The 25,605-nt window shown below is 51.1% G+C and overlaps 1 protein-coding gene across 50 annotated transcripts in view; it reads left to right on the forward strand.

Annotated features, from left to right (window-relative positions):
• PCBP3 (poly(rC) binding protein 3) overlaps window positions 1-23,461 on the forward strand; it is a 280,291-nt gene extending 256,830 nt beyond the window's left edge. For 22 of the 50 annotated variants that reach the window (XM_070597965.1, XM_070597983.1, XM_070597964.1 and 19 more), the window contains 6 exons: window positions 1,832-1,873; window positions 14,450-14,528; window positions 15,246-15,305; window positions 18,757-18,809; window positions 21,495-21,664; window positions 22,694-23,461. In XM_070597965.1, the coding sequence (XP_070454066.1) occupies window positions 1,832-1,873; window positions 14,450-14,528; window positions 15,246-15,305; window positions 18,757-18,809; window positions 21,495-21,664; window positions 22,694-22,730 (441 nt within the window). In that variant the 3' untranslated portion in view covers window positions 22,731-23,461. The remainder of the gene's footprint in view (window positions 1-1,831; window positions 1,874-14,449; window positions 14,529-15,245; window positions 15,306-18,756; window positions 18,810-21,494; window positions 21,665-22,693) is intronic. The other 28 variants (XM_070597971.1, XM_070597972.1, XM_070597970.1 and 25 more) reach the window with 6 other exon arrangements.
• Window positions 23,462-25,605: the final 2,144 nt, after the last annotated feature.

The raw sequence follows: 25,605 nt of genomic DNA on the forward strand, positions 1-25,605 counted from the left end.
ACTGTGAGTGCTCTGCCTGTGCTGGTAACACACCCCTGGAGGTCACAGGGGCCTGGTGGGTGTCCTCACTGCCGAGTAGCAGTTCCTACATTTCAAGCAGGTCACAGATGATGAAGGTTTCATCCAGACAAAACCTTTTATCTGTCTGTCTACACTCTACCTCCACCCAGAGAGGATGGTCAGCTGCTCACACAGTTCAAATAGAACTAGAAATCACAACTGCCTAAGTGAATAAAAGATGTCAGAAACGTAAAATCAGGGTAAAGAGTTGTCCTGTCAGGAAGTACATGCAGTTCCACTCAGACAGCCAGAGGCCCGACCTGGCGCAGACCTGCCTGGCTCTCGGGGCAGCATGTGTCCCAGGGTCTCTTACATTTGGTGACACATTGGAGCACGTGCCTCGTGGCAGCTCCACAAAACCTGAAGATGAGGTCTTGATGCAGTTCCTGTGGACCCCATAACAAATTACAGGGCAGTGTGACCCACTTCTTTTTCACTAGGACACTTACTCTGTCTGGTAAGATTCCTTTACGTTCTCGTGAAATGCCAGCAGGCTGGGGGCCTCACCTCCAGTGATCTCTGCCCAATGGCTGGTTGGCTTTAACTCCTAGTTTGGGTTGTTTATGATGAAAACTCTAAGCAGATTCAAAACCTGCAGTTTGGCAGAAGCTTGGAAACCACCCTCGGTTTGGGGTCCACAGAGATTACATGTGGACTGGCCTGAGGTTTCCCTCTCAGGTGCACGGCGACCCCCGAGTATGGACACGGGTGGATACCACGTGTCCACTTAGGACATGGCATGGGAGCCCCACGTGGTCAGGTGCTGGAAGCCATCTCCTTCCACTCCTGTGCCACCCATGCCTGCAGGCCCACGTGTGACTGGCCCAGGGCTGGTGTGACATGGTCCACATCACTGAGGCCTGATAGGAAGTCTTTGGTCTTTACTCTCCCTTGACTCCGTTTGGTTTGTTTGTTTTTTGGCCATGAGTTTCTGGGAGCATCTTAGCTGATGGACCATTGAGGCGAGTGGGGGTGGGCGCCGTGAGTTTGACAGGCGGTGGGAGAGGCTGCACGGTCCCACCCACTGTGGCTGGTCCAAGTCACTGTCTTGAAGGCAAGTGAAACCATGAAACAAAGTGCGGCCTTGGGGACCCACTCTGGCCTCTCCAGGCTGTGGTTTGAGCGTGCTGCCCCCCAAGTCAGAGCAGCCACCTGGACCTCTGAGGCTGGAAGACAGATTGGTCAATCCTGTGATTGATTTTGGTGCATTTCTTACTTAATCTGGCCTTTGCAAAATTGGTTTTAGGTCACCTTTAAAGGTTTCTTTTTTTTGTTTGGTCTTCTTGGGGTAAATATTTCCTAAAAGTGTTTACTCTGCTGGCTGATTAAATTTTCAAAAGGTTAATAATCAGAGAATCCATAAAAGATGTCAGCTCATTCTTAGATACGTTCTTTTAAGAAACCAAGGGAGTGAGAGTGGCAGCATTCAAAGCTGAGCTGTTGTCCTCCCTCCCCGCTGGCTCGGCCAGTCTCGGCTCCCGGGCTCATGTGTCTGGTTGTAGCTCAGGCCACTGCAGGGCACTGGCGAGGCTTGACACCAGGACTACCCCAGTCTGCACCACCTGGTGCCCTGGGAGGATTCCCCTTTTCTCCTCCGTGACTGGGGACAGGCAGGGACATGCTTGCCCAGGGAAAGCTTTAACCAGAAGGCCTGTGGCCCGTTCACGTGAAAGTCCCAGCCACCAGAAAGCCCTCTTCTACAGGGGAGGGCCGCAGGGGTGACAAGCGCAGCCAGCCTCTTCTCCAGCTGATGGTGTCTCTCTCTTCCTAGGCCTACACGATCCAGGGCCAGTACGCCATCCCCCACCCAGAGGTGAGTTTTCACTCTGTCTCCCTGTCTCCTTCTCTTCTCGTTACCATTCACCTACCTGCATGCTGCTGTTAATTGCCACTAATATTAATATTACACAATAATATTAATACCATTCTCTCAATGTTCCTGACCTGTGTCGTATCCATATGACCTTGAATAACCTTTAACCTCTTAGCACTAATTCTACTCCTGTGGAGGACTTGGCCTGATGTCAAATTGTTCTGATTGTTGCCGCAGTCCGGGGTTTACCTCTGCACATGGGGCCTCCGGTGGTGAGGCAGGACTGCTCTGCCCGGTGCACACCCCAGGGCGGGGATAGAGCAGCGCCGCTGCTCACCTGAGGAGTTAGGTGACATGCTGTCCAGCAGGTCTGAGAATGCTGGAAAGGGTGTTTGAACATCTGGAGAGGCTGCACTCTCCCCTTTCAGAGCCCGAGTTGAAACAGGGTCCGCATCTGTGTGAAAGCCAGCAGACAGGCCGTGGCTTCATTGTGGTGTTCATCAAACACCACACGGGGCGTCGAGGGTTCCTGCTCCATAATCAGGGCCTGCTCTGACATCTCCTAACACCTGGGTCCTGAAGGCTGCACCAGAAGAAATGGGGCGGGGCAAGAAGAGGGAGCAAACCCCAAGTCCATTTTGAGAAGGTTTTCTTCTCTAAACCATTTTGCGTGTTTGCCCAGCTTGGCAGCCTTTCCCTCCTGGGAAAGCATTTCCTGCCAAGCATGCTCTCTGTGAGCTGAGAGGCCACCATTCCAGACAGGGAGGTGAGGCCAGGCTGACACACGATGCTCTGAGTCCTGCAAACCCTTACACTTTTGAATTGGGCAGGGGAAGAGACGGTCATCTGAGTAAGATAGAAGACAGGACCAGGAGGGTTTGTAAGAACTAACTGACACTAGATAAGTATCTGTATTGGGAAAATAGAGATTCAATTCACTATCGTTGCAGGAAAATTTCTCTTGAGTAGAAAAAATACCAAGGGTTTTTCCTTCTTTAAAAAAATCCTCAGTAAGCATCAGCAGATATAGGCATCAAGTGATAGAGAAGCCTGATGAAGAAAGTCCTTCTCCAACCTCGTCACATCCCCAGAGGCCATTTTTCTTGGCTCCTGGTTTTAGACCTGCCGTGATGACTGCCATACACACAGCTACCTGTCCCCACTCGGCAAGCCATCTTCCTCCTGCCTGAGGCACGCTGTCTGGGCTCTCCTTGTTACGTGGAAGCATAGTTGCCACATGCAGGTGGTTGTGGACTGATGCCCAGTTCTGTTCATGGCTCACTCCAGTCCCTCTGCCTACCCCCCACTGCTGTAGTTGCCCACAGCCCCCAGAGGGCCATGGTCACCTCAGCCTCCCCTTGAGGATATGTGTTGAAACCTGGCCTCTGCTAGTGGTTCCCCCACACTTGCTGTTATTGGGGATGCTCTTCATTCTTCTCTGAGTTTATTTTAATCAGATCTTGGAAGTGGTAGGAGTGGTGAAGATGTGAACACAATCAGCCTTCTTGAAATAACCATCAGCAGCTGTAAAAAAAAATGTTATAATGTCTTATACTCCAAGGAAGTTGACAGCATTGCCCATGAAGCTGAAACAGTGGTGGAGGGCTATAAGACCCCAAGAACAGGCAGGAGCAGGCCCTATAGCTGAGGAAACTTTCTGATTCCAGATGGGTGATGCTAGTTGTCTTAGCTGTCAGCCGACTGTGGCTAAGGGGAGGCAGATGTTAGGACCTAGGAGAAGGGTGGCCCGTCCCCAAGTGCAGGAGTGCTGTGCAGAGTGAGCAAGCACGTGTGCGAGTGTAGGTGGGCCTGAGGTTGGGAGGTACTGCAATGGGCAGCTTCCATGGCTCCTAATGGAATGCCCTGACCCACTGGGTCAGGGGCCTGATTTCTTGGACGGCACAGTCTTCATTTAACATGGGCAGGGCGGTCTCATGCCTTTAGAAATGCATCTGTGTGTGCAAAAGCAGATTCGAAAACCTGGATGTTTGGCTTTTATAAAGCTCAAGAAATGAAAGGAAACACAGTGGTATGGCCCCACAGTGAAGGGCAGTTTACCCCAGAATTGAGAACAGATCTAAGATAGATGCTCAGACCTACCATCTCCGGCACGGCCTCTGAGCTGGCAGAAAAGTGTTTCTGGTCTGAAATTTCCACAGTCTGGGCATGTGTGCCTGTGTGAGGGCGAGAGATTGATTGATTTTTCTATCAATGGTGGTTCTGCTCTTTCCATGTGATTCTCATCTCTCTTAAAAATGGATAGGTTCACAGATTTTTTTCTTCAGATTTGTCTAAATTAACTGTTATGTAATTGCCTCACTGCGTTTTGTAGAGTTTTGAAATACTTGGCTGCTTCTCATGAAATGGCTTTCTGTGCAGGACACTCTGCCCTCTAGAGCAGCAGCAGGTGGAGGTGAGCCCCTGTGATGACTGGGATAGTGGGAGCTGTGGCAGATGCTCTTCTTGCAGGCATGTAAAGTGGAAGACTTCGTCACTTAGAAAATCCCCTCAAAGTGAATGAAATAAAATCACAGTGACAGAAGTGATGATAGCCAGGAAGGCAGGTTTTATCTGCATTTAGTGTTCTGTCAGAAGTTTAAAAGCTTCAATTCTTACAGCCCAAATATAGTAAATACAGGAAATACTGCTTTATTTTATAACTGAATACACAATTTAAATATTTCACCCAGAGTGACTGACACATATACCATAGCCATCTTTTTACAGCTAATATCTTACTTGAATCAGATACAGACTATGAGAAAATATATTTCTTAGAGCTGAGTAATTCTTTATTTAGAACTAAAATATACGTATTTTTCTCAGAACCCAATTTTACTTATTTATTTATTGGTTTTTCTTTTCTCCTAAGCTAGAGCAGGTTTCTGAGTAAAAGTTGAGTTTTTTTTAAAGCTTGGCACCTGAGCTAACATCTGTTGCCAATCTTCTTCTTTTTTTTCTTCTTCTTCTCCCCAAAGCCCCCCAGTATATAGTTGTATATTCTAGTTGTAGGTCCTTCTGGTTGTGCCATGTGGGCCGCCGCCTCAGTGTGGTTTGATGAGCAGTGTTAGGTCCATGCCCAGGATCCGAACTGAGAAAACCCTGGGCTGCCAAAGCAGAGTGCATGAACGTGACCACTCAGCCACAGGGCCAGCCCCCTGAACCCAGTTTTAAAGAATGCTTTCTTTAGAAAAGATTCTTTAGAAAGAATCATCAGGGCCCCCACCCTCGCCAGTTTCCCTCCAGGTTCTTGCCTGCCGCATGGATTGTTCTACCCGAGTCCTTCTGGAAGCTTATCCCACTCTGGCATTCCAGAGAGGCACAGGGACTGCTTTGTGGCAGAGAGGACTTGCAGCTGAAATGGTCATCCTCAGTCATGATCTGAGTTCTCTAGTCAGCCGTGGAAGCTGCCTGCTTGCCTCCACATGTCCTGCCTGAGGGGTCAAGCATAGTTTTGGATGCAAGAAAGGGAGACAGCAGGGACTCGGGTTGAGGGAGCAGATGCGGAGAGCTGCAAAGCCTGGAAAGACACAGAGCAGTGACTGTGTGACTCTGTCTCATCCAGCATTTCTGTCACTTATTATGGTAGTGTGATTACACCACGAAGAGATTTTCTTCTGGAAGAAATTAGTCAACTTCAAGCATACCCTCATGTTTCCATGTCACTCCCTGACTTAATGTCCCCCTCAGTTAAAGGGGATGTTGAAAGCAAGCAAAAACAGAAGATGTTAGAGTTGATGACAAAGGATTTAACATCTCTGCTTTCTTACCTGAGCCTGGCACTAACCATGTGAAGTAGCCCACAGGACCATCATTCCAATTTCTCATACAAGGAGGTGGAAGCTTCCAGAGGTCACTTGCCCAGAGCCCAAGAGCCAATGAAGGATGGAGCTGGCCCACCCCTACATCTCTGGATCCCGGCAGAGGACGTCAGGGAGCTGGGAGTTAGGTGGGCACCAGTATCTGCCAGGAAGCTTGTTCTTTAGGGAGCCCATAGTGGGGAGCTGTAGAGACATGTGAGTCATAATAAAAGTAAAAGGAGTCAGCGGAAGGGTGCACACTTAGATCTATATTGACAGTGATTCCTGTTCTCTACTCCCAGGGGCTGTTGGGTTGGACAGTCCACTGAGGACACCTGAAGAGCGATTGTGCACCCCTGAAAACAGATGGTTACGGAGCACTTTCCCTCCCGCTTCCTGTGTCTCCCCCAGAACCCTGTTAGGGAGGTGGGCACTGAGGCTGCTCCTCACATTTCACAGTGAAAACAGTGAAGAGAGTAACCAGCACTGCACTCCATAGCCACCCAGCCCATGGGCTGCACCTCTGGCTGCGTTCCTTCCAAGATCCCATAACTCAAGTGGTGGAGGGGTGCCCATGAGCCCACCTGCTGCCAGAGCAGGGCTGCTACAGTCTTCTTTTCATAAAATAGGAGGTGCAGGTTAGTCTTTGCTGCTGGTTTGTGTTAAATCTTTCCTTTCTCTGTCCCTGGGTTAAGCATCCCTCCCAGCCTGCCCTTTCTCAGAGTCAGAATCTGCATTTCCCCAAGAGCCCTGGGTGACTTGTGTGCACATGAAAGTCTGAGAGACACGGATAGCAAGAACTGAGGATATATGCCATCAGAGCCTCAGGAAGAGACAATAGAATGCAGTGAGGGAAGATTCTAGGAGATAAACTCTGAAAAATTTTCAGATTTAATAAAAGGAACCAGTCCTCATATTCAGGAATCCCACAAATCCCAAATGATACACAAAAGTAAATACATCTTAGACATATCAAAGTAAAGCCACATAACACCAAGACCAAGAGTAAATCTGCAGAGTAGTCAGAAAAAGAATATTACAAAGGAACAAGGGTAAGAAAATGAGTTCACCAGCAGCAGTGGAAGCCAGAGGATGGTTGCGTAATAAGAGAAAATCATTGTCAACCTAAAATTCTATCTCAAGAGGATCTTCCATAGACCTAAATACAAACATTTTCAGAGAAACAGCTGTGACCAACAGGCTTCTAATGGCTGCTGGTCAGGAGAAGGAAAGTGACCACAGAAGGAAGACTGGAGATGCAAGAAAGAATGGTGAGCAAAGAAACTACCATGTCCCCGCTTTACATAAGCACAAACCATGAAGAAAATATTGATGGTTGAGTACATTAAAATTTAAACATTTGGGTAAATGAAAACAAACATTGTCTGTAAAATCAATATCAATACTAATTTGTAGGATTCCATAACAGAACTAAATGGACAAAAATAGCATACACAAGAGTAGGATGGGCTGAGGGGAATTAAAACATCCTGTAGGTCATTGTATCATTCAGGAGGAGGGTAAAGATACTGAATTTAGACTTTAAATGTATGTGTTAAAATTTCAAAGTGACTGGGGCTGGCCCCGTGGCCGAGTGGTTAAGTTCGCGCGCTCCGCTGCAGGCGGCCCAGTGTTTCGTTAGTTCGAATCCTGGGCGCGGACATGGCACTGCTCATCAGACCACGCTGAGGCAGCATCCCACATGCCACAACTAGAAGAACCCACAACGAAGAATACACAACTATGTACCGGGGGCGCTTTGGGGAGAAAAAGGAAAAAATAAAAAATCTTTAAAAAAAAAAAAAAATTTCAAAGTGACCACTCAGAGAAGACTTATTATTTAAGTTCCATAAAGGTACAGAGGGGAAAACGGGTGAGGGGAAAAAATTGTTAATCAAAACAAAAGAAAGATAGGAATGAAAAGGAAAGAAGAAATCCTAGAAAATCAGGGCAATTAGAAGTACAAAATAAGATGGCAGAGGTCAGTCTATGTATATGGGTAATTGGGATCAAAGTAAAAGAACTTTTCCAGTTAACAAGGCTGTCAGACTTTTTTTTTTTTTAAGTTAAACAAATAGATAAGCAAACAAAAACAGAAAAAAATCTAGCAGGTTTTTTTCCCATGAGACAACACCTAAAGAATAAGGACCCAGAAAAATTGAAAGAATAGGAAAAAACTGTCCTAGGAAAATAATAACCAAAAGAAACCTTATAGGCCAATTTAATATCAATGGGGGAAAAAAACAAACTTTAAGGCAAATTCTTTACTTAGTCATTACATATTGATACAGATTCAGTTTCCTAGAGGATACAAGTTTAAAATTTGTATGCACCTAAAACTTACCTTCAAATATATATAAATAAAAAATTAACAAACCATAAAGAGAATTTGACAGACATTGTAGTGGAACCTTAACATACCTCTCTTTCAGTTAAGGCCAAGGAGACAAGAATAAAGAAGATATTAACAGTATAATCAGTGAGCTGATATAATTGACATGTGTTGAACACTACACCCATTACAGCTATAGAATTCGTGGTAACATTTACAAAACTTGATCATATACTAGACCATAAAGAAGACTCACCATCTTTCAAAAATTGGAATCGTATAGACTATACTCTCTTACCACAAAGCAATTAAGTTGAAATCAATAATTAAAAGGTGATTTTTTTTTTTTGAGGAAGATTAGCCCTGAGCTAACATCTGCTGCCAATCCTCCTCTTTTTGCTGAGGAAGACTGGCCCTGAGCTAACATCCTTGCCCATCTTCCTCTACTTTATATGTGGGATGCCTACCCCAGCATGGCTTGCCAAGCAGTGCCATGTCTGCACCTGGAATCCAGCGAACCCTGGGCCGCCAAAGCGGAATGTGTGCACTTAACCGCTGTGCCACAGGGCCAGCCCCAAAAGGTGATTTTTTTAAAAACTTGTCTTTATTGAAAGTTAAAGAAGACCAAAAGACCAAGATAAATGGAGAGACATACCATGTTCATGGATGGGAACACTATATATCTAAATTGTGCCTCCCAAATTGAGGTACAAATGCAGTACAATTTCAATCAAAATCCCAACTGGGATTTTTGATATTTTGATGTTTTCATATTTATATGGAAGAGCAAAGGCCAAGAATCATCAAGATATTCATGAAGAGAACATATGATAGGGAGATTTGTCCTAGCAGATGCAAAGACTTATGACAGGCTATATTAATTGAAACTGTGGTTTGGGTGCATGGAGAGACAACAGACCAGTGGATCAGATCAGAGAGCCCAGGATCTGACCCACATGGACAAGGAAACCAGGTCTATGCCAGAGCTGCCAATGCAGATCATAGGGGAGAGAATGTTTACATACCCTCAAAGAGCATGTTTCACACGTGATTGAAATAGTCACAATAGATTTTTACCATAGTCACAAGACTGCTCTGCTGGTACAGCGATTATTGGACACAGCAGGTAGTAGGTCTGCTGTCTCATTGGACACAGCAGGATGGCAGGTCTGCTGTCTCAAGCTGGGTGGTCACAGGTGAGCACAGTAAGCAATCTCCAGCCTAGCGAGAGATGCTTATCCTTAAGGAAATGCCAATGTAGGAGAAGTTGCATCTTTATCTTAAGGCCATTTGTTCTTGTCTTTGGGACACAGCAAATGCTTAAGGCAGATATACAATGCATGCTCAATGGCCACAGCAGGCCCTTTTGGAAAAACAAGGTCAGGCCGATTAGGTTTACACCAAATGGCTTCCTCATATCCTCCAGTATATCCTATTGCTTGCCATTTGTTTGTCAGCAACATAAACAAAAACCACTCCTTATGCATCAAGAACTTCAACACAAGAGAAGAAAGCTTAGCACTTTCAGAAGACAATATAGAATATCTCTGTTCTCAGGTCGGAGAAGGATTTCTTAAACAAAACATAAGCACAAACCATAAAGAAAATATTGATGAATTTGACTATGTTGAGGAGGAACAAATTTTTCCTTCCTGCTTCAAAGGTTCTTCTGGTTGGTCTAATAATCGAATTGACTTAAGACAAGTAAACAGGAAAAAAATCAAAAGTTTAATAACATGGATACCTCCTGTATACATGGGAGAGACCCAGAAAAATTGAGTAACTGCCTGAAATGGTTGAACCCCCAACCTTAAGTACCATTGTCAGCTAAAGACAAGGAAGTGTTGGGTGTGGGAAGTCAGTTATGGGTAAGGTTGTTAGGCAGATTTAAGGCTTTGCCTTCTCCACTGATGAGAGTTTCTAGAGATAAGGTCATCCCCCTCCTCCTGGTACCACAGGGAGACACCCTTACAAATGTAAACATCTCTTACAAAGGGTAACTTCTCCTCAGTTGCAGAGCTTCTCCCATGCCTGCTGTTTCTTAAAAACAACCAGCTTAAAATAATCCTTACGCCAAACAGACATATTTTAGGGTGACAAATTATGCTCCCCTACAACTGCATTAAAATTTTAAAATTCTCTTTCTCTAAAGACACCATAAGGAGAGTGGGTAAAAGATCTTTTCACCACATACAACTGAAATAGGATTAGTGTCTGAAATATGTAAGGAGTTTTTGTGAATCAGCAAAAATCATCCCAATAAAAAAATGGGCAAAATACATAAACAAGAATTTCACAGAAGAAACATGAACGCAGATTAAACTACCGTGGTGGTCTGTTTCTTGACCAGGAATAGCTGCACGGTATGTTCGTTCTGTGGTAACTCACTGAGTTGTATACTTACAGATGCCTATGATTTTAGGGTCTGTGTTTAGTATTTGTCTATGTGTTTATATTACTACGCAGGGTTAAATGGAAAAGGCGAGTCACAGACAAATATCTATGATATGGCACCCTGCTCCCTCCCTATCCTTCCCTCCCCACTCCTTCCTTCTCTCCCTCCCCCTTTCTTCCCTCCTCCCTGCCTACCTTTCTTCCTTCTCTTGGTTCCCTCCCCTCCCAGTGATTTGGAGGCACGTTGAGAACCAAAAGTATAATTTTTTTATGGCAGAAATATCTCAAAAAGCAGGAACGCCCCTTCACACTTAGTCATGCTCGGGCCTTTAAAAGATTTTGGAATTAAATCCCAAAGAGATGAAGTGGCTTGACTAATTAAGGGCAGAGCCAAGAGGAGAAAGATGCCAGCTGACCTCTGTCCTTCCACCCACCCACCCACCGGACAGATGTCTGTCCAGGCACCACTGTGTGCCAATTCAGTCCTTCCCCAAGACATCACTTTACATTCGTGGGTGTGTGAGTGGAGGGGGATTTTGCTGGTGTGGCCATTGTTTCACAGAAGAGCAGCAAACTCACTGCAGTAGGAGAGGTTAGAGTCGGGGTTGTTCAATTTCGCAGTGTCAGACTTTCTGGTGGGAGCAGAGCCAACCTCGTGGATTACTTGGATATGCCTGTAAGATGCGCCCTTGGTGGGCTCTGGAGCACACCCCGCCAGATGCACCTCACCTGTGTATCTGAGGGAGGTGCTGGAGAGACCAGGGGAGCATCTGAAATCATGGAGCCTGTGCACAGCAGGTGGGAAAGCCCCTGGTAGTTTATGACGATTGCTCACCCCAGCTAACGTGAACAGCACTTCACAGCCTGCCCTTCACTCACACAAATTCCCCCATTTTGCCGATTAGGGAAGGGAGGCCCAAAGAGACCACACGTACCTATCTCTACAAGGCCAGTCAGTGTTGGAGCCAACCCAGGGCAGTTCTTCTGCCTCTAGAGCAGGGGATACTCTGCTCTCCCTGCCGTCCTTGCAGCTGTGCCTTCCCAGGGACAGATTTGAGAGGGCCCTGCCCTCGAGGGTAGCATGGCAGCCTGGCTGACAGACCATGAGCAGGTGACAGGCATCCATCCCACTGGGGGTGAAAAAGCAGACCAGGAGCAGAGAGCACCTACTCAGGACTCCTTAGGCCCTGCAGGCACCAGCAGACCTCACTGCATGTGGGGCCGTCCCCTGAGGCTCACCTCTGGCCCCCATCCCCTGGGTGAAGGGCTGGAACCCCCAGGGGGCCGGTCATGTAGCAGGCTGCTCTCTCTGTGTGAGTGTTATGTCTGCATCGAAATTCAAGTGATGGTCAGAGGATATAGCACAGTCCCTCATGACCGGACAGCCCTGAGCTGGACTTTGGACAGCCTTTGCGCTTCAACTTTACATTTATTGTCTCTGAAAACAAGGTTTCTTCCTCCATCCTAGGAAGTTGTAGTTCTCACCCTTGTGAAGAAACCTAGTTCAAACTCTCTGATGTAGGGCGGTTCAGAGCACAGCCCTCTGTCAGATGTCCCCCCTGACTTGGTGGGACTTGTTGTGCATGGGGCCCAAGGCTCCCTCAGCTCCTGGTCCTGTCAAGTGGGAGATGGGGTTTGCTTGATCAAGCATGTAAGTTTCAGTCCCCAGAAGGCCTCAGCCTTGCCGTGTCTCTCCATACTCATCCGTGATGCCCCAGGGCGCCTGTGGGTACTTGCCATCTTTCTACAAGGCACTTACATATCCCTGGAAAGAGGAGGCTTTGCTAGGATGCCAAGCCCTCAGCAAGGTCTCCAACCCCTGCAGGCCCCTTACCTGCAGGCATCCTGCCCAGGCCCAGTGGGTGCACTCTGAGTCTTGCCAGTTACCCCCATGCCCGTGTTTCCGGGGCCAGCTCTTCTAACACCTTTCTTGGAGACTTCAATGCATATCCGCTCAAGTCACACACACCGTGCCCAGTGATATTAGGTCATGGGGCAGATGTGCTGCGCAACAGATATGCCATCAGCCCCCTAGCCCCTGCCTCCTCAGGGACGCTTAGAGCTTAATTTGACTCCAGGTCACCACGTCTCCTAGCCTGCACTCCTTGGGACCCCTGGCCACTACAGCTGCACCTGGAGTGGCCTCTGGGATACAGCTGGTTCTCCCCCGAGCAGGCCCACCCCATGCCGCAGGTCAGGGAGCACCCCAGAAGACGGGAGAGGCCTGGGATGGGGGAGAGGGCTGCTTTTAAATTGCAGTCACCATTTCCAAGGGTGTGGGGAGGAAACCAGACACCTCTGAGGTGAAGATGCTACAGGATCAGCCAGGAAAGATAGACGTGTGGGAGCTGTGCTGCAGCAACTACTCACCCTGCATCCCAGCAACTCACACAGCAAAGATTCTACCTTGAAGCTATGACCAATCAGGAGGCCGCAGGCTGGTCATGGCTTGGCTCTGGGCTGCAACTGGGATCCACGCACGCTGAGACCCCGTCTGTGGAAGCAGGAAGAGACCAGACTGACTGGCTGCTTGACTACAAGCCCCTGTCCCCACAGCTGCACCCGCAGGGCACATGGACAGGGGCAGGGATCTCTCAGGGAGGGGCCGTCTTGGGGGCAGCCATGATCTTCTCTGTACTGAGAAGGGGCGTTTGGCGTTTATTGTAGCGTTGAGCTAACTTGTTAGGAGCATATACCCAGCTCCTAGGAGGCCAGCAGCAAACCTACTCGTCAGTCAACCGAGGGCTCATCTGTGAAGGCGCTGGGATGTTGGAAATCTGCATGCTTGTGCCTCTGGCACAGTTGCTGCCTCCCCAACGCAATTTTGTGGAGCCAAGGAAGCCCAGATTCTGCATGATGGGGCAAAGTTGGGTGCCTGGTCAGATCCTTGTGTTACCAGGGGACACCAGCCCTGTGCCCAGAGTGGCCCCACCCGCTGGCGTCCAGGATCTCCATGGTGGTGCCTGTCCTCACTCCAGACAAGAGTCCAGGGCCAGCTCTGGAAGCCTATGCTGGGCCACATTCAACTGGTCTTTCTGTTGGGAGAAGGTTGGGAGTTGAGTGTATTTCCCTCTGCTGTGACGGGGCCCTGTGGGAACGCCATGCCTAAGGACAAGGACGTCTGCAGAGGCTGAGAAGATTCCCAGCATTCAGCTTGCCACCTTCAGCTCCCCTGTGTGGCCAAGTCTGGCCACAGCTACCTTTATCTTCTGTTATTTTTAGTGTTTATTTAAGAAGTGAGGCTCAGATAAAATAACTAAAGAATCTGCGTTTCAAAGCCCTCCCACCATAGTCTAGTGGCTGGGGATGGGAGACAACAGGACAAGGAGCAGCCTGCTCCCACATGGTGGTGCAGGCACAAGGTGGCTCCAAACGAGCCCTTCGCACCCTCCAGGTGGCTCTCACACTCGCCCTCCGTGGAACCTTCCAGCCCTACATTGTGTAATCCTGGAAGTCACAGGAGGCAGGCTTGTGTGCCCCACGGGTGACCCCCTCCAAGTCACCTCTGCAGTGAAGTGATGCCTTGCAGGGAAGGCAGAGCTGGCCATGGGAGTGATCCAGGCTGAGCACAGGGCTGGGGCCCCACGAGGTTTGCAGAAGGGAGCATCGCATGGGCTTCCCACAGATGGCTCGTGAGTTCTGAGTAGCAGTGTGGCTCTGAAGCTCTTTCAGGCCGGGCTGGTTCTGCTTTGTGGCTCTCAGACCCTCCCTGTGGAGGCCGTGGGGCACAGTGGCCTCCATACGCCTTCCTGCCCTTCTGCATTGGTCTGAGGCTTGCTCATCTGGCCAGGCCCGTGAGAGGGGAAGGCTGCCTGGTTCAGGCTGGAGCTGCCAGGGAGCTGAGGAGAGGAACGGCACTCAGAGCACTTGCCAACAACGGCCCATTTGTTTTCCAGGCCAAGTCCTTGAGTTCTGCTGCGTCTGCCATGTGTCCGCATGGCCCCTCTTTATATCTATTTGTACAAAGTTCTGTTACTGCCTTTTTGATTTGGTGTGACTTGTACTCGATGACAATAACCTTCTTAGCTCTCATGTCCCTCCTACCCCCAGCAGTTGACCAAGCTCCACCAGTTGGCCATGCAGCAAACCCCCTTTCCTCCCCTCGGACAGACCAACCCCGCTTTCCCCGGTACGTACCCAGCTGCCCTTTCTGACCTCCTCTCTTCTCACCTGGGGACTTTCTCTTTGTGAACTGTCTTTATTCAGGGCAGTGAGCAGAACAGGTACGGTTCTAGTTGTAGCTGCCAAGGATGCAGCGTTCACACACAACAGTGTGCACACTGCCGAGGGCCGGACAGGGAGGCCTCTCTGTATCTCCTGTGGTGGGTTAGTCACCTCACAGCTGGCAGTCTTGTGAAGAGATGTCTGCCCCTTTGGTCCATGCCTGCTCTCTGCTGGGGGGATCCTTCCTGCTGAACACATCCATTCAGCCAGCCCTGGAGCCTGTTCTGTCCAGGAGCAAGAGAGCAAGAGCTCAGACAAGCAGTCAGGGATGCCCTTCTGCAGGAGGCCTGTGCACATCCCAGGAGTGACACCCACCCAGGACGGCGCCCAGCCCTGCCCTTGGGAAGTTGGGATGAGCCAGTCCCCAGCCCAAGGCGCAGTCACCATCAGCACCTGCTTGGCACAGGGGCGGGGGTGGGCCTTCCCATGGCTATGTCTGGCCAGCGGGCGTTCGTCCCCGTAATGGCAGAGCATCGCCTCGGTGGCCATGGCTGGTGAGAACCCACTGGGCTCCCTGGTCAGCTGCACACACCAGTCAGACTTTGAGCTTCCCTAGTTGAAGTGGTCTTGCTTATCTCCTTGAGGGCAAAAACCTTAAATCTGTTTCTTCTTTGCTCTCCAGGAGAAAAGCTGCCTTTACACTCCTCCGAAGAAGCTCAAAATCTGATGGGCCAGTCGTCAGGTAAAACAAAACCTCACTAAATGGAGGGTGAGCAGGCCAGGAAGCCGTGCAGCCGCCCTTACTCGGTTCCAGGTTCCCAACCTGGTGGGAGAAGGGGGCAACGGGGCCGCTCGCGTCTGCCATGGGGTCGGCGAACGCCTCAGTGAAGGCATGGCCAGTGCCATCTGGGGCCAGTGCCCATGTGGCTGGCACCAGGTCCGCACACGCAGTTCTCACCTTCTGCCTTGGTCACTGCTAGGAGCGTGTTGGTGGGCTGTGGGCTCTGACAATGCTCAGAGCATGGCTGCCCTGTCACCCGAAGGTCTCGAATGTGGCGGAGCCACTGTCAGTGTTGTTGTTGATCCTCCCAGTGGCCCAGGGTGTGGGGGCCTGCAGTGAAGGATTTACCATGATGTACGCTTTCCAGGATGTGTTGCATAGCAGCTGTGTGCACACTCACAGGAGAAGATAGCTCTGGGCTGCGTAGTCTACACCCTCTTCTGATTTGCATTAAAGAGCTCCTAGGAGATCGCAGGGTGGTGCGTGGATTTGTAGATCCCATTTCCCAGGGCATGGAGCAGTGGGTGCGGCTCACTGACATGTCATTTGGGAATGAAGCCGATGGAAGCGCGTGGCCTGGGTACAGCGGGTTCCCTGTGAGGGAGGCACCCCATCTCTCATCTCCACGTGGGCCTCTTGAAAACCTGGGTCAGAGCAGAAGAGCGAGTGTCCAGCTAAAGGGGAAATACAGGAAGGAGCATTTCCAGTGGGTGTTAGTTATCACCCCCATTGATGTGGTCTGGGCTCCAGGGCGTCACTGAGGCTGGAGGAAGTCCTGAGACTTCCCCATAGGCTATGTCTGCCCCTCACCCCTCCCTTGGGACCGTGAGGGCCCAGCTGTGCACCACAGAGAATCGGAGGCATCTCTCCAGGCCGAGCCGTCAGCTCTGATGCTCCGCACACTCATGATGGGTTCCATCTTGGTGCAGTGTTTAATGAAGTCAGGGCAGAATTTAATGAATGAAAATTAGAGAAAATCATTTATAGAATGTTTTTGATTAAGGAAATGGATAGCAACCCTTACAAAGTTTATATCTAGGTGATAACACACGTCTATACAGCCCTCTGCAGTTTATAATGTGACTTCATATAATTACCCAGTGATGGTCTCCTGGAGATGGCCTGGGGACCCCAAGAGCTTGGCTTGCCCAGAGCACACTGCCACCACACCTACCCCTGCCCAGCCATCTACCTCCCCTGCTACGGCCCCTCCCAACACAGCCTTCAGTGCCTCAGGGATGTGGGACATGTATGCACATGGCCTTGTTAAGATGTCCTCGTTATGACCTCCCTCCTTGAGATCCCCATGGGACCCACAGTGCATGTGTGTGTGCACACACATGTCCCACCACAGCCAGTTAGGTAGGGTGGACAGTGACAAGAGGTGTTTGCTTGTTTGACATCATCCTGAAGGCAGATGTCGCCATTGCTTCCAGAGCAGGCTTGTGTTTTTGTTGGAGAAGCATTATTCACATCCCAGTGCATGGAACGTCATTGTCTCAGAGAGAGATACTCACTACTGGCTACGTGATTCTGAGTTACATGAATACGAGTTTTAAACAGATACGTTTTCCAATTATTAGTTTAATTTTAGTACCATAAAAAGAACCCTGATACTTCCCTCCCCTCAATCAAAATAAACCAAGTTGAACAGATATGACTCGAGGCTTCATGTCCATCCCAAACCAGGCTGTTCAGGAGTTCCAGTCGGGGACTCAGGACCAAGGAAATCTCTTAAGTGACATTTTAATGTCATTGTTTATGGAATATGTGTAGATGGCCGAACAACCAAATAATTGTATTGAAAAGATCTTTGTTAAAAGAAGATAAAGGATAGAAACTCTAAGTTTAGATATGCAAAAGAAAAATAACAGACAATTTTGGATGAATTGGTTCATTCAGCACATACCAACTGAGCCCCTGTGCTCACTGGGCCCCAGAACAGCCCTGCCCTCGTAGGGTCACTCTTGGCAGGGGGACCAGTGACCAAGGTGCATCTGGTTTTGGGGACACAAATGCTGTGGAGGAAGAGGGTTGGGAGCCGTGGGTGGATGGGGAGAGGAGATTTTGTATGGGCTCACCCGAGACCAGGGATCGAGGAGAGCAGGGCAGAGGCTAGGGAGGCAGAGACAGTGCGGCTGAACACAGGACAAAGGAACCAGGTCGCCGTGAGGAAGTGGGAGCCTGTTGGGCTTTGAGCAGTCTGCGTCTGACCTGCATTCTCTTGGGAGCCCTCTGGGCTGTATGGAGATTGGACAGAGGGGCAAGGGCAGGGGTGGACCAGCGAGGGAGAAGTGTGGGGTGGGAAGAGGGCTCAGGTTCCAGAATATTCAGAAGGTACAGGAGCTGGGTGTGTGATGGTTGGCTGTGGGTGGAGAGAAGGGGTGGAGCCCAGAGCTCCAGGGTCTGGACTAAGCTGCAGGACCCGAGACACCAGGACCATATTGGAGGGAAGAGCAGGGTCTCAGCTATGGTCTTTGGGTTGGAGATGCCTCAACAAAGAGGTGGAAGCAGTGAGTACAAGGGAGCATGTCTGCCTTGCTGTTTGTCCCCGTCAGCACCCCAGCACAGCACATTGTGCATTTTCTTGTCATTGCTTCCAAAGCAAGTGTAGATCCTGTCCTTGAACTCTTCAGAAGTTGTCTTTGATTTGGTAGGTCCTAAGCTGAGATTTGTAAAGATAAAAATTGGGGGCAGGGTGATAAATTATGCCAGTCTTCCTCTTCAACATAGAAATGCACAGTCTACCAGTGGGCCCAGCAGTTTAGTTTTGAATCAGTGAAGTTATCAGGTCTCCCTGCTCCAAACTGGAAGAATTGCACAGTGGGCCTGGTCCACAGAGCTGGGCTGCTCAGGGGCTGTTGGGCAGAGCTGGGTCCAAAGGGAATGAGAGGCAGCTGATGCCACAGTGGGCGGGTGGTCCACAGAGGAGGCCGCACACTGTTTGGTCTGGGAGAGGGAAGAGCAGAGAGGACCAAGCACAGAAGGAGAACGGGCAGCCGGGGTCCATATGACCAGCATGGCCCAGGCCCTAGGTGTGCCGAAGAGGCCCCCACGCACAGGCCATGCCCCAAGAGCCATTTAACACAGGTCTTCCCAGGGTGTCTATGAAGGGTGTCATGAGAGGTTGTACAAAATGGTGGAGGAGTGAGGTCATGATGTGCCCAAAATGAAAAAGTGAAATGCCACTCTGCTTGGTTTTCTTTGTTTTGAGAGAAGCTGGGACTCAGGAGTTGGGTTGCAGTTGGGGACTGAGAGCTCACAGGACCCTGGGCCTCCAGCTGCACTGACCCTCACCCTCGGGCCAGCCCCTGGCCCTGGTCTGCCTTTGTGGGCCAAGTGTGGGCCGGGCGCCAGGGTGCAACGTGAGCAGCCTTCTGCCAGCCTAACCGTGTCCCCTTGATGTACCTAGGTCTGGACGCCAGCCCCCCGGCCAGCACTCACGAGCTCACCATTCCCAATGATGTGAGTATGCCTGGAGCCATCACCCCCCCCCACCTTACTGTGTGAACTCTCCCCTTCCCTCCCCACTTTACGCAGTTTATTGCCCGTGAAAGGGATGTGATGTCACACCCCTAAGATACCAGACAAGAAAGGAGTCAATACCGGGCTTTAGGGTTTATTCAGAATTTAGATGCCAAAGCTGGCTGGGAAGGCTGAGGACCTCCACTGACCCTGTGTGAAGGCACGGCCCTAGTTCAGGTTGAGCCCTGGAAGGACGAGAGGTGCAGGAATGCTCCAGAGTGGACCTGCCCCATGCACCCAGGGCCCCTGGAGGGTTTAGGATTCTCTGTGAGTCTGCTCCAACAGGATGTCAGGATATCGCAGGTTTGCCTGGATCCCTGTACGCAGCGCCCACTGTCTGTTCTTGCCTCAGGCTCAGCTGAGGGTGTGGCCTTATGAGCTCCCCTCCACACACTCAGTCCTCCCCAGTACCATCCAAGCATCCTGAATGCTTGGATTATCCTAAGAATGCTGACTCCAATCCCCAAACCAAGACACCAGGGCAGGTGTGGGCCACATGAACTGCAGGGGTCACTGCTGGAGCAGCATGGAGAGGCCACCATGTGGGGACACTGCCTTTCCAACTCACGTGTCTATTGGCCTTTTCCACCCTAGAACTGAGGCCTTCAGGAACCTTTAGTGCTTTGCCCTTGCTTCAGCAGGGTAGGAAATGCTAGCCCTGTCTCCTCCCTTCACATGGACTAACCCCAGGAAGCACAGACTTGTAACTTCAGGGGAGATGACCCATCCTGAGTGTGGAAGGACATGGGCATAGGGCAGGAGGAACAGAGGCAGAAGAGAGGTGAGGAGCACCCAGAGGAGAGGACCTTCCAGAGAGACCGTCTTCATTGGGCCCCTCATGCCTGCTGCAGGCTGGCTCCCACACAGGCCAGTGGTGCCTGTCCCAGGCCTCCTGCATAGGGCCCTTACATCCTCAGAGGGAGAAGGTCTCTGCTTCTAAAGGCTCCTGACACTGTCCTCACTCTGTGAATCATCCTTGAGCAGCGTGGCTCTAGGCTTCACCCACGTTCTACCCTGTGGGTTTCCTCTTTTGTAGGCTTTTACCTAAATCACTGTTTTGCCAACACCAGGTCTCTTGCTGTTGGCCAACCCTTTGTTTTAAAGCTGAAATGAGCCTAAAAGGCAAGAGGATGAAGCTCCTTTGGAGAGTTGATATGCCTGTCTTCTGTGGCCCCCTCCCAACACATTGCTGCCACCCCTCCTCCTGGGGGAGCTCCCAGAAGGAGGCTTCCTTTCTTGGATCTATGTGCCCTACAGAGCATACCCCTTGGTCCTTCCTGGCAGAGAGATCTGGCTATGGACAGGATGGGGAGGGAGCTGAGCAGCTGGGGGACAGGAGTCTCTGGACTTTTGGAGAGGCTGTGTCATGGTCAGTGAGGCAGCTGGTCTAACCTAGGAAAGGAGCAGAGATGGCCTTACAAGTAAGCAGAACTGAAACTCAAGGGGTCACCTCAGGGACAGGAGCTAGTTCAGATGTACCTGTGTCCCCAGTGAACTGTTATCAGTGTATAGGTTCAGAGTTGTTTCTATTTGTAAATGGATATCCTTCCTGCATGCCTGGCCCAGCTCCTCTACCCAGCACCTCACTGACATGAACACAAAAGCATGCTCCTAACACTGATTTCACCACAAGTGCTGACACCGTTGGCCAGGCTGCCTCGCCCACTGCCACACTGGAGGTGGAATTAGAAGCCCACTCCACTGACCCTACTTGTCCGGCCTCTTCTTTCTGTGCTTCCTCTCAGAGCTCTCATCAGCGCCTCTGTGTAAATGAAGGGAAAATTGAGAGGTGCCTACTCTCCTCCATGGAGGCTTCCCTGGGGTCCAAGTTGCCCCCACACAGCAGGGGAGGTTTGGAGGAGCCTACTCAGTGGCAACTCTGCTGCCATAGACAGATAGTCTTAACCTCAGGCTGCAGTCCAGCCCCACCATGGCTGTTCCTGTGTCCTGGGCAGGCCCCGCCTCTTGTCCCTCTTACTGCTTCAGTTTCAATGACCACCTGCTCCTTCAGGTGGCTCAGAGGGCCAGAGGCCACAGCATCCCATCTTTAAACAGAGGTCGCATGATAAGGAGGAAAGGGAACATCTGATGTGTCCTCAGAATTTTATCCAAGTTCATCAAAAGACAGGGTTTAGGCAGCAGTAAGCTTTATCCTGGCTTCAAACACCCCACTACCATGAGGATGCCGCCAAGAAGGCATTAACATGGCCTCGGCCCTGGTGCTAGCATCCAGCCTCCAGAGGACACCAGGAGAGGTGACCAGCCATGTGGCTCTCCAGTCTCTTGATTTGTCGGAGCTTTGTGCATTGAGGCACTGAGCAGAGCCAGGTGCCGCAGCGCCCATCCCTCCAGCAGGAAGGCAGGCGAACACTCGCCCCCCTATCCCTCCAGCAGGAAGGCAGGCGCACACTCACGCCCTCTCCCATCCCTCCAGCAGGAGGCTCGTGCTCGCCCCCTCTCTCAGGGTGGCCGGTGCTGCCTCCTTCCAGAAGCACGGATTGTGTGGTATAGAGTAGATAGACCAAGGCTGGGCCTGTCCCCACAGGCTTTCCCAAGCTCTGTGCATGCTCCACTCAGGGCTGCTGTGGGCTCTTCTCTAAGAAATCCCTCCCTCCTTTTTTCTAGCTAATAGGCTGCATAATTGGACGCCAAGGGACCAAAATCAATGAAATTCGACAGATGTCTGGAGCCCAGATCAAAATCGCCAATGCCACAGAGGGGTCGTCAGAGCGCCAGATCACCATCACAGGGACCCCAGCCAACATCAGCCTTGCCCAGTACCTCATCAATGCCAGGTGAGTGCTCGCGGAGCCCTGTCTCTGGTCCAACAGGACGCTCAGAGAACCTGGCTTGCCATGGTCAGGAGCCTGGACCATGTCCTGCCTCCCTCTGGGGGCTTCTCTTTCCCTCCTAGTTGTGGGGGTGGAGTGTGATGGAAAGAGTCTCCATGTAGACGGGGGCCTCACACCCTCCTCTGTACTTTCACACTGAAGAGTCTCTAGTGAGCGGCTAGGTGGTAATAGACGAGAGCATTTCTGGGGCCTTAGGTCAGCCACACTCTTGGGTTAACTGAAAGTTAGCATGAAGGGTTATGTAGTTTCAGAGAATACATTACTAGATCATTCGGCTTTCACACATCCTGTGGTTGTAAAGACCCCCCCGCCCCCACCCAGACTCTTGCTGAGCAATGCATCAGGGAAGTGTGTGAGGGTCAGAGGTTATGCTGCTGTGGGAGTTGAGGTCCTGCGGCAGGGCCACATTCACAGCAAGGAGCCTGAGAGCCAGGGATGACACTCCTGGCCACGCCTTGGCCATTCACTTTGGCCTCCCTGCCAGGACATGTCAGTGAACATGAGGTGAACACACGTGGGGAGGTGGGACCTAGCAGGAGGGTGGGAAGGGGCCCCTATCTTCCCTCCACCTGGGGTGAGACCCTCCTCCCTAATCCAGAAGGTAGAGCCAGGCTCGCAGGAGGCTCAAGTGGTCAGGGAAGGCAGCCCGCCATGGGCAGTGTGACTCTGGTGCCCCTCCCCGAGTGGTCGCCGTGGAAGTTGTGCTTGTCCACATGATTATCGTCACCCCCCTGATGTGGGGCCTTGTGGGCAGGGAAGAATGGTCCTGTGGATCTGGCCCTAGTGGGTCCTCCTCCCTCTGCTTGGCTTTGGTTTCCAGCTCACGGCCATGAACAGTGACCTGGGCCGACCCATCACGACAAAGAGAGAGATGCAAAGGCTGTGAGGATGCCACAGGGCCACAGGTTTTGTGTTAAGCCTGTTTTCTGAGAAGGTTGTGACCTGCCCACCCTGTGTCTTTGTCTCTTCCAGGCTGACGTCTGAGGTCACTGGGATGGGCGCGCTCTAATCCTACCCAGCGTCCCCCAGGTCTGCGAACCCGCACCTCCACCCGGCTCGCACACTCTGTACAGACCACCTACCCTTCGTCCAAATATAAATAGAGGTTTTCTTTACTAACAGAAATATCTATGCCCTAGAGATCTGCACATACCAACAAAGCCCGTTGATATCCATCTCTGTGTGAGGTCCAGGCTCTGTCTCCGATTCTGCTCTGTACATTAATTTAGGCTCCGCTCTGTTGATGCATTGGCATGCAGTGTTAATTATTTTAAACGTTGGGGGCATTCCCATCTGTGACATTCTAGAAACATTTTTCCTTAGTGTCAGTATACCTGTTTAAGAGTTGGTTTGGTGTTTTGACAGCACTTCCTCAGCGTCCTCTCCTAAGCCATCTAGAACCATGGTTGCTTTGAGTTGCCCCCCACCACACCAGCCCCACCTGCTGACCATGTCCCCTCACAGCCTGTGCTGATCTTGGCTTACATGTCCATGCAAGTCTTGTGCAGTCAGGGGGCGCCTTTCCCCTTGTTCCCAGGGGAGGAGAATAGAGGATGCGCAGTCCTGACCCAAGGTGCAGGGTGAAGTGGGAGTGCTGGGACCCTGACTTCACGGGGATGTCACGTGCTGGGGAGGCATATGTGGCCCTCGAGGGGCTTCCAGGGGGGCTGGAGAGCGTGGACTGGCCAGGAAGCACCTCTACACCTTGTCGGAGTTCAATAAATGTCGTGCTCTGCCCCCCACTGGCTCTGACTCCTCTCTGTGCCCCCTCTCGCATATGCACACTTGCATGCACACGTGCACCTGTGAGGCCTGGCCTTGGGCTGGCCTGCTGCCTGAAGAAGATGCTCTTTCTCCCTCGAGCTAAGGTTTCCCCCTCTGTCTCCAGCCCCTTTTAAGAGTTTGACTTGCGCAGGTTGTTCTAGTTTTCCTTTTGCAAAACTGCCTCAAATGACAATAATGAAAACTCTGTTTTATCCTGGCACCAAAGTACCAGTTTCTATTTGTGGAATTTGCCTCTTCCACTGCCATCGTGGGCATGGGAGGCCAGGCTGCGCATGGTGATACCAGCAGCTTCCTAGCTTCATGGTGACCCATTCACGGAACTGTCTACTCGGCTCACCTTGTAGCAGACAGGCTGCTCACCTGTGCTCACCTTTAAGGAGCCCACTGTGCCCCTTCTGGATGCTGAAGCCCTGGGTGGGACACAGGCCCAGGCACAGGCAGGCCCCACCCTCCTTCAGGGCGAGCAACAGAGGACCCTGGCCTGGGGCAGAGGGGAGGCTCAAAGGCAGGCAGAGACCACAGCATCTCCCAGGACCCATCAAGCATCCAGTGCCCAGGATGGCCTGCTCACAATGCCCACCTCTCACAGGAGAGAGAGCCTGCCTGCCCTGAGTGGAAGGTGCCCTGCTTCCCAGACTCTGGCCAGGCCTCGGGTGCTCACCCTGTGTGCCCAGGTGGCCCGGACACACTGCCCCTGCTCTCCTCAGGGTCCTGTGGTCCAGAGTTGGTGCACAGCATAGCAATGCCTGGCCAAATCACACACTCAGTGGTTTGGGGCCTTGCAGTTCACTCATACACCTGCTGGACTCGTTGGCCATGTAGCAGCCGCCACTCAGGCATGCAGGCCTTTCTCTGGGCTCCTCTGTCAGAAGAGGGCAGCGGATAACCAGTAGACAGGGTGAGTAGGTGTCTTAGAAAGAGAAAGATGCTGTGGAAAGAAGGTAAAGCCAACAGTGAGGAGGGCATCGGAAGTGCAGTATTAAGTGGGTGGCAAGGTGGGCCCTTGAGAAGCTGCGGGCCGAGGCCAACCTGAGGGGAGGCATTAGCTGTGCCCCAGACTGGAGAAGAACAGCAGGTGGAGGGGTGCCAGCGCCAGGGCTGGAGTGCCAGAGCTGGTGCAGGTAAGGAAAGGAGGACAGGAGGGCACAGGAGTGAGGGTGGGGCCAGTGGAGCGCTGGAGGTTGTGGGAGCTGAGGGAAGGTGGAACTCAGGCCAGGAGCATCGGGTTCTGGAAGCCTGTTGAGGAAAGCTCTTAAGGATTCCCAACAGATGGGATGTGGGCTATGAAAGAAAGAGGGTCCAGGCGGACATGACGGCTCTTGGTCTGAGCTTGGTGAGAGGTGCAGGAAGATGGGAGCCAAGTTGTGACCAGTGGGGGTTGAGGTATGCCGGCACCACTGTGGAGATGGGGGCTCTGAGGTCTGCGATTGGAGCCCAGTCCCGGCGGAGAGCTGTAGAAGCAGCAGCCCAGGAGCACTGAGGGGGCTCCACGCAGGGCACACAGCAAGAGTCAGGAAAGAGGGTGCCGTGCCCATGCAGACCAGCTCGGGGCCCGGGGTGAGGCCTGGACGGGATGCCATGTGATGGGCATGTCACTGGCCCCAGGTGATGCCTGGCACCCTGAGCAGCTGGGCCCCCAGGGAGCAGCCACAAACCACAGGGAGGAGGGGTCAGTCAGGGCGGGCTCACACTTCAGTGTCTACAAATCAAACTGCTATGAACATTTACATACAAGTCTGTACGGACACGCTTTCATTATCTTGGGTAAATATCTATGAGTGAAATGACTGGATCATATGATAGGTTTATGTTTAACTTTTTAAGAAACTTCTAAACCTTTCTAAAGTGCTTGTACCATTTTACACTCTCTCCACAGTGCACAGGAGTCCCAGTTACTCCACATCCTCAGCAACATTTGGTACGCCAGTCTTTTTCATTGTAGCCATCCTAGTGGCTGTGAGATGGTATCTCACTGTAGTTTTAATTTGCATTTCCCTTATGACTAACGATGTTGAGCATCTTTTCATGTGCTTATTTGCCATCTATACCTTCTTTGCTGAAGTGTTTGTTCAAATCTTGTGCCCATCTTTTAATTTGGT

The sequence above is a fragment of the Equus przewalskii genome, chromosome 27 (genome assembly GCF_037783145.1).
Source record: "Equus przewalskii isolate Varuska chromosome 27, EquPr2, whole genome shotgun sequence".
In the NCBI taxonomy this organism is placed as follows: Eukaryota; Metazoa; Chordata; class Mammalia; order Perissodactyla; family Equidae; genus Equus; species Equus przewalskii.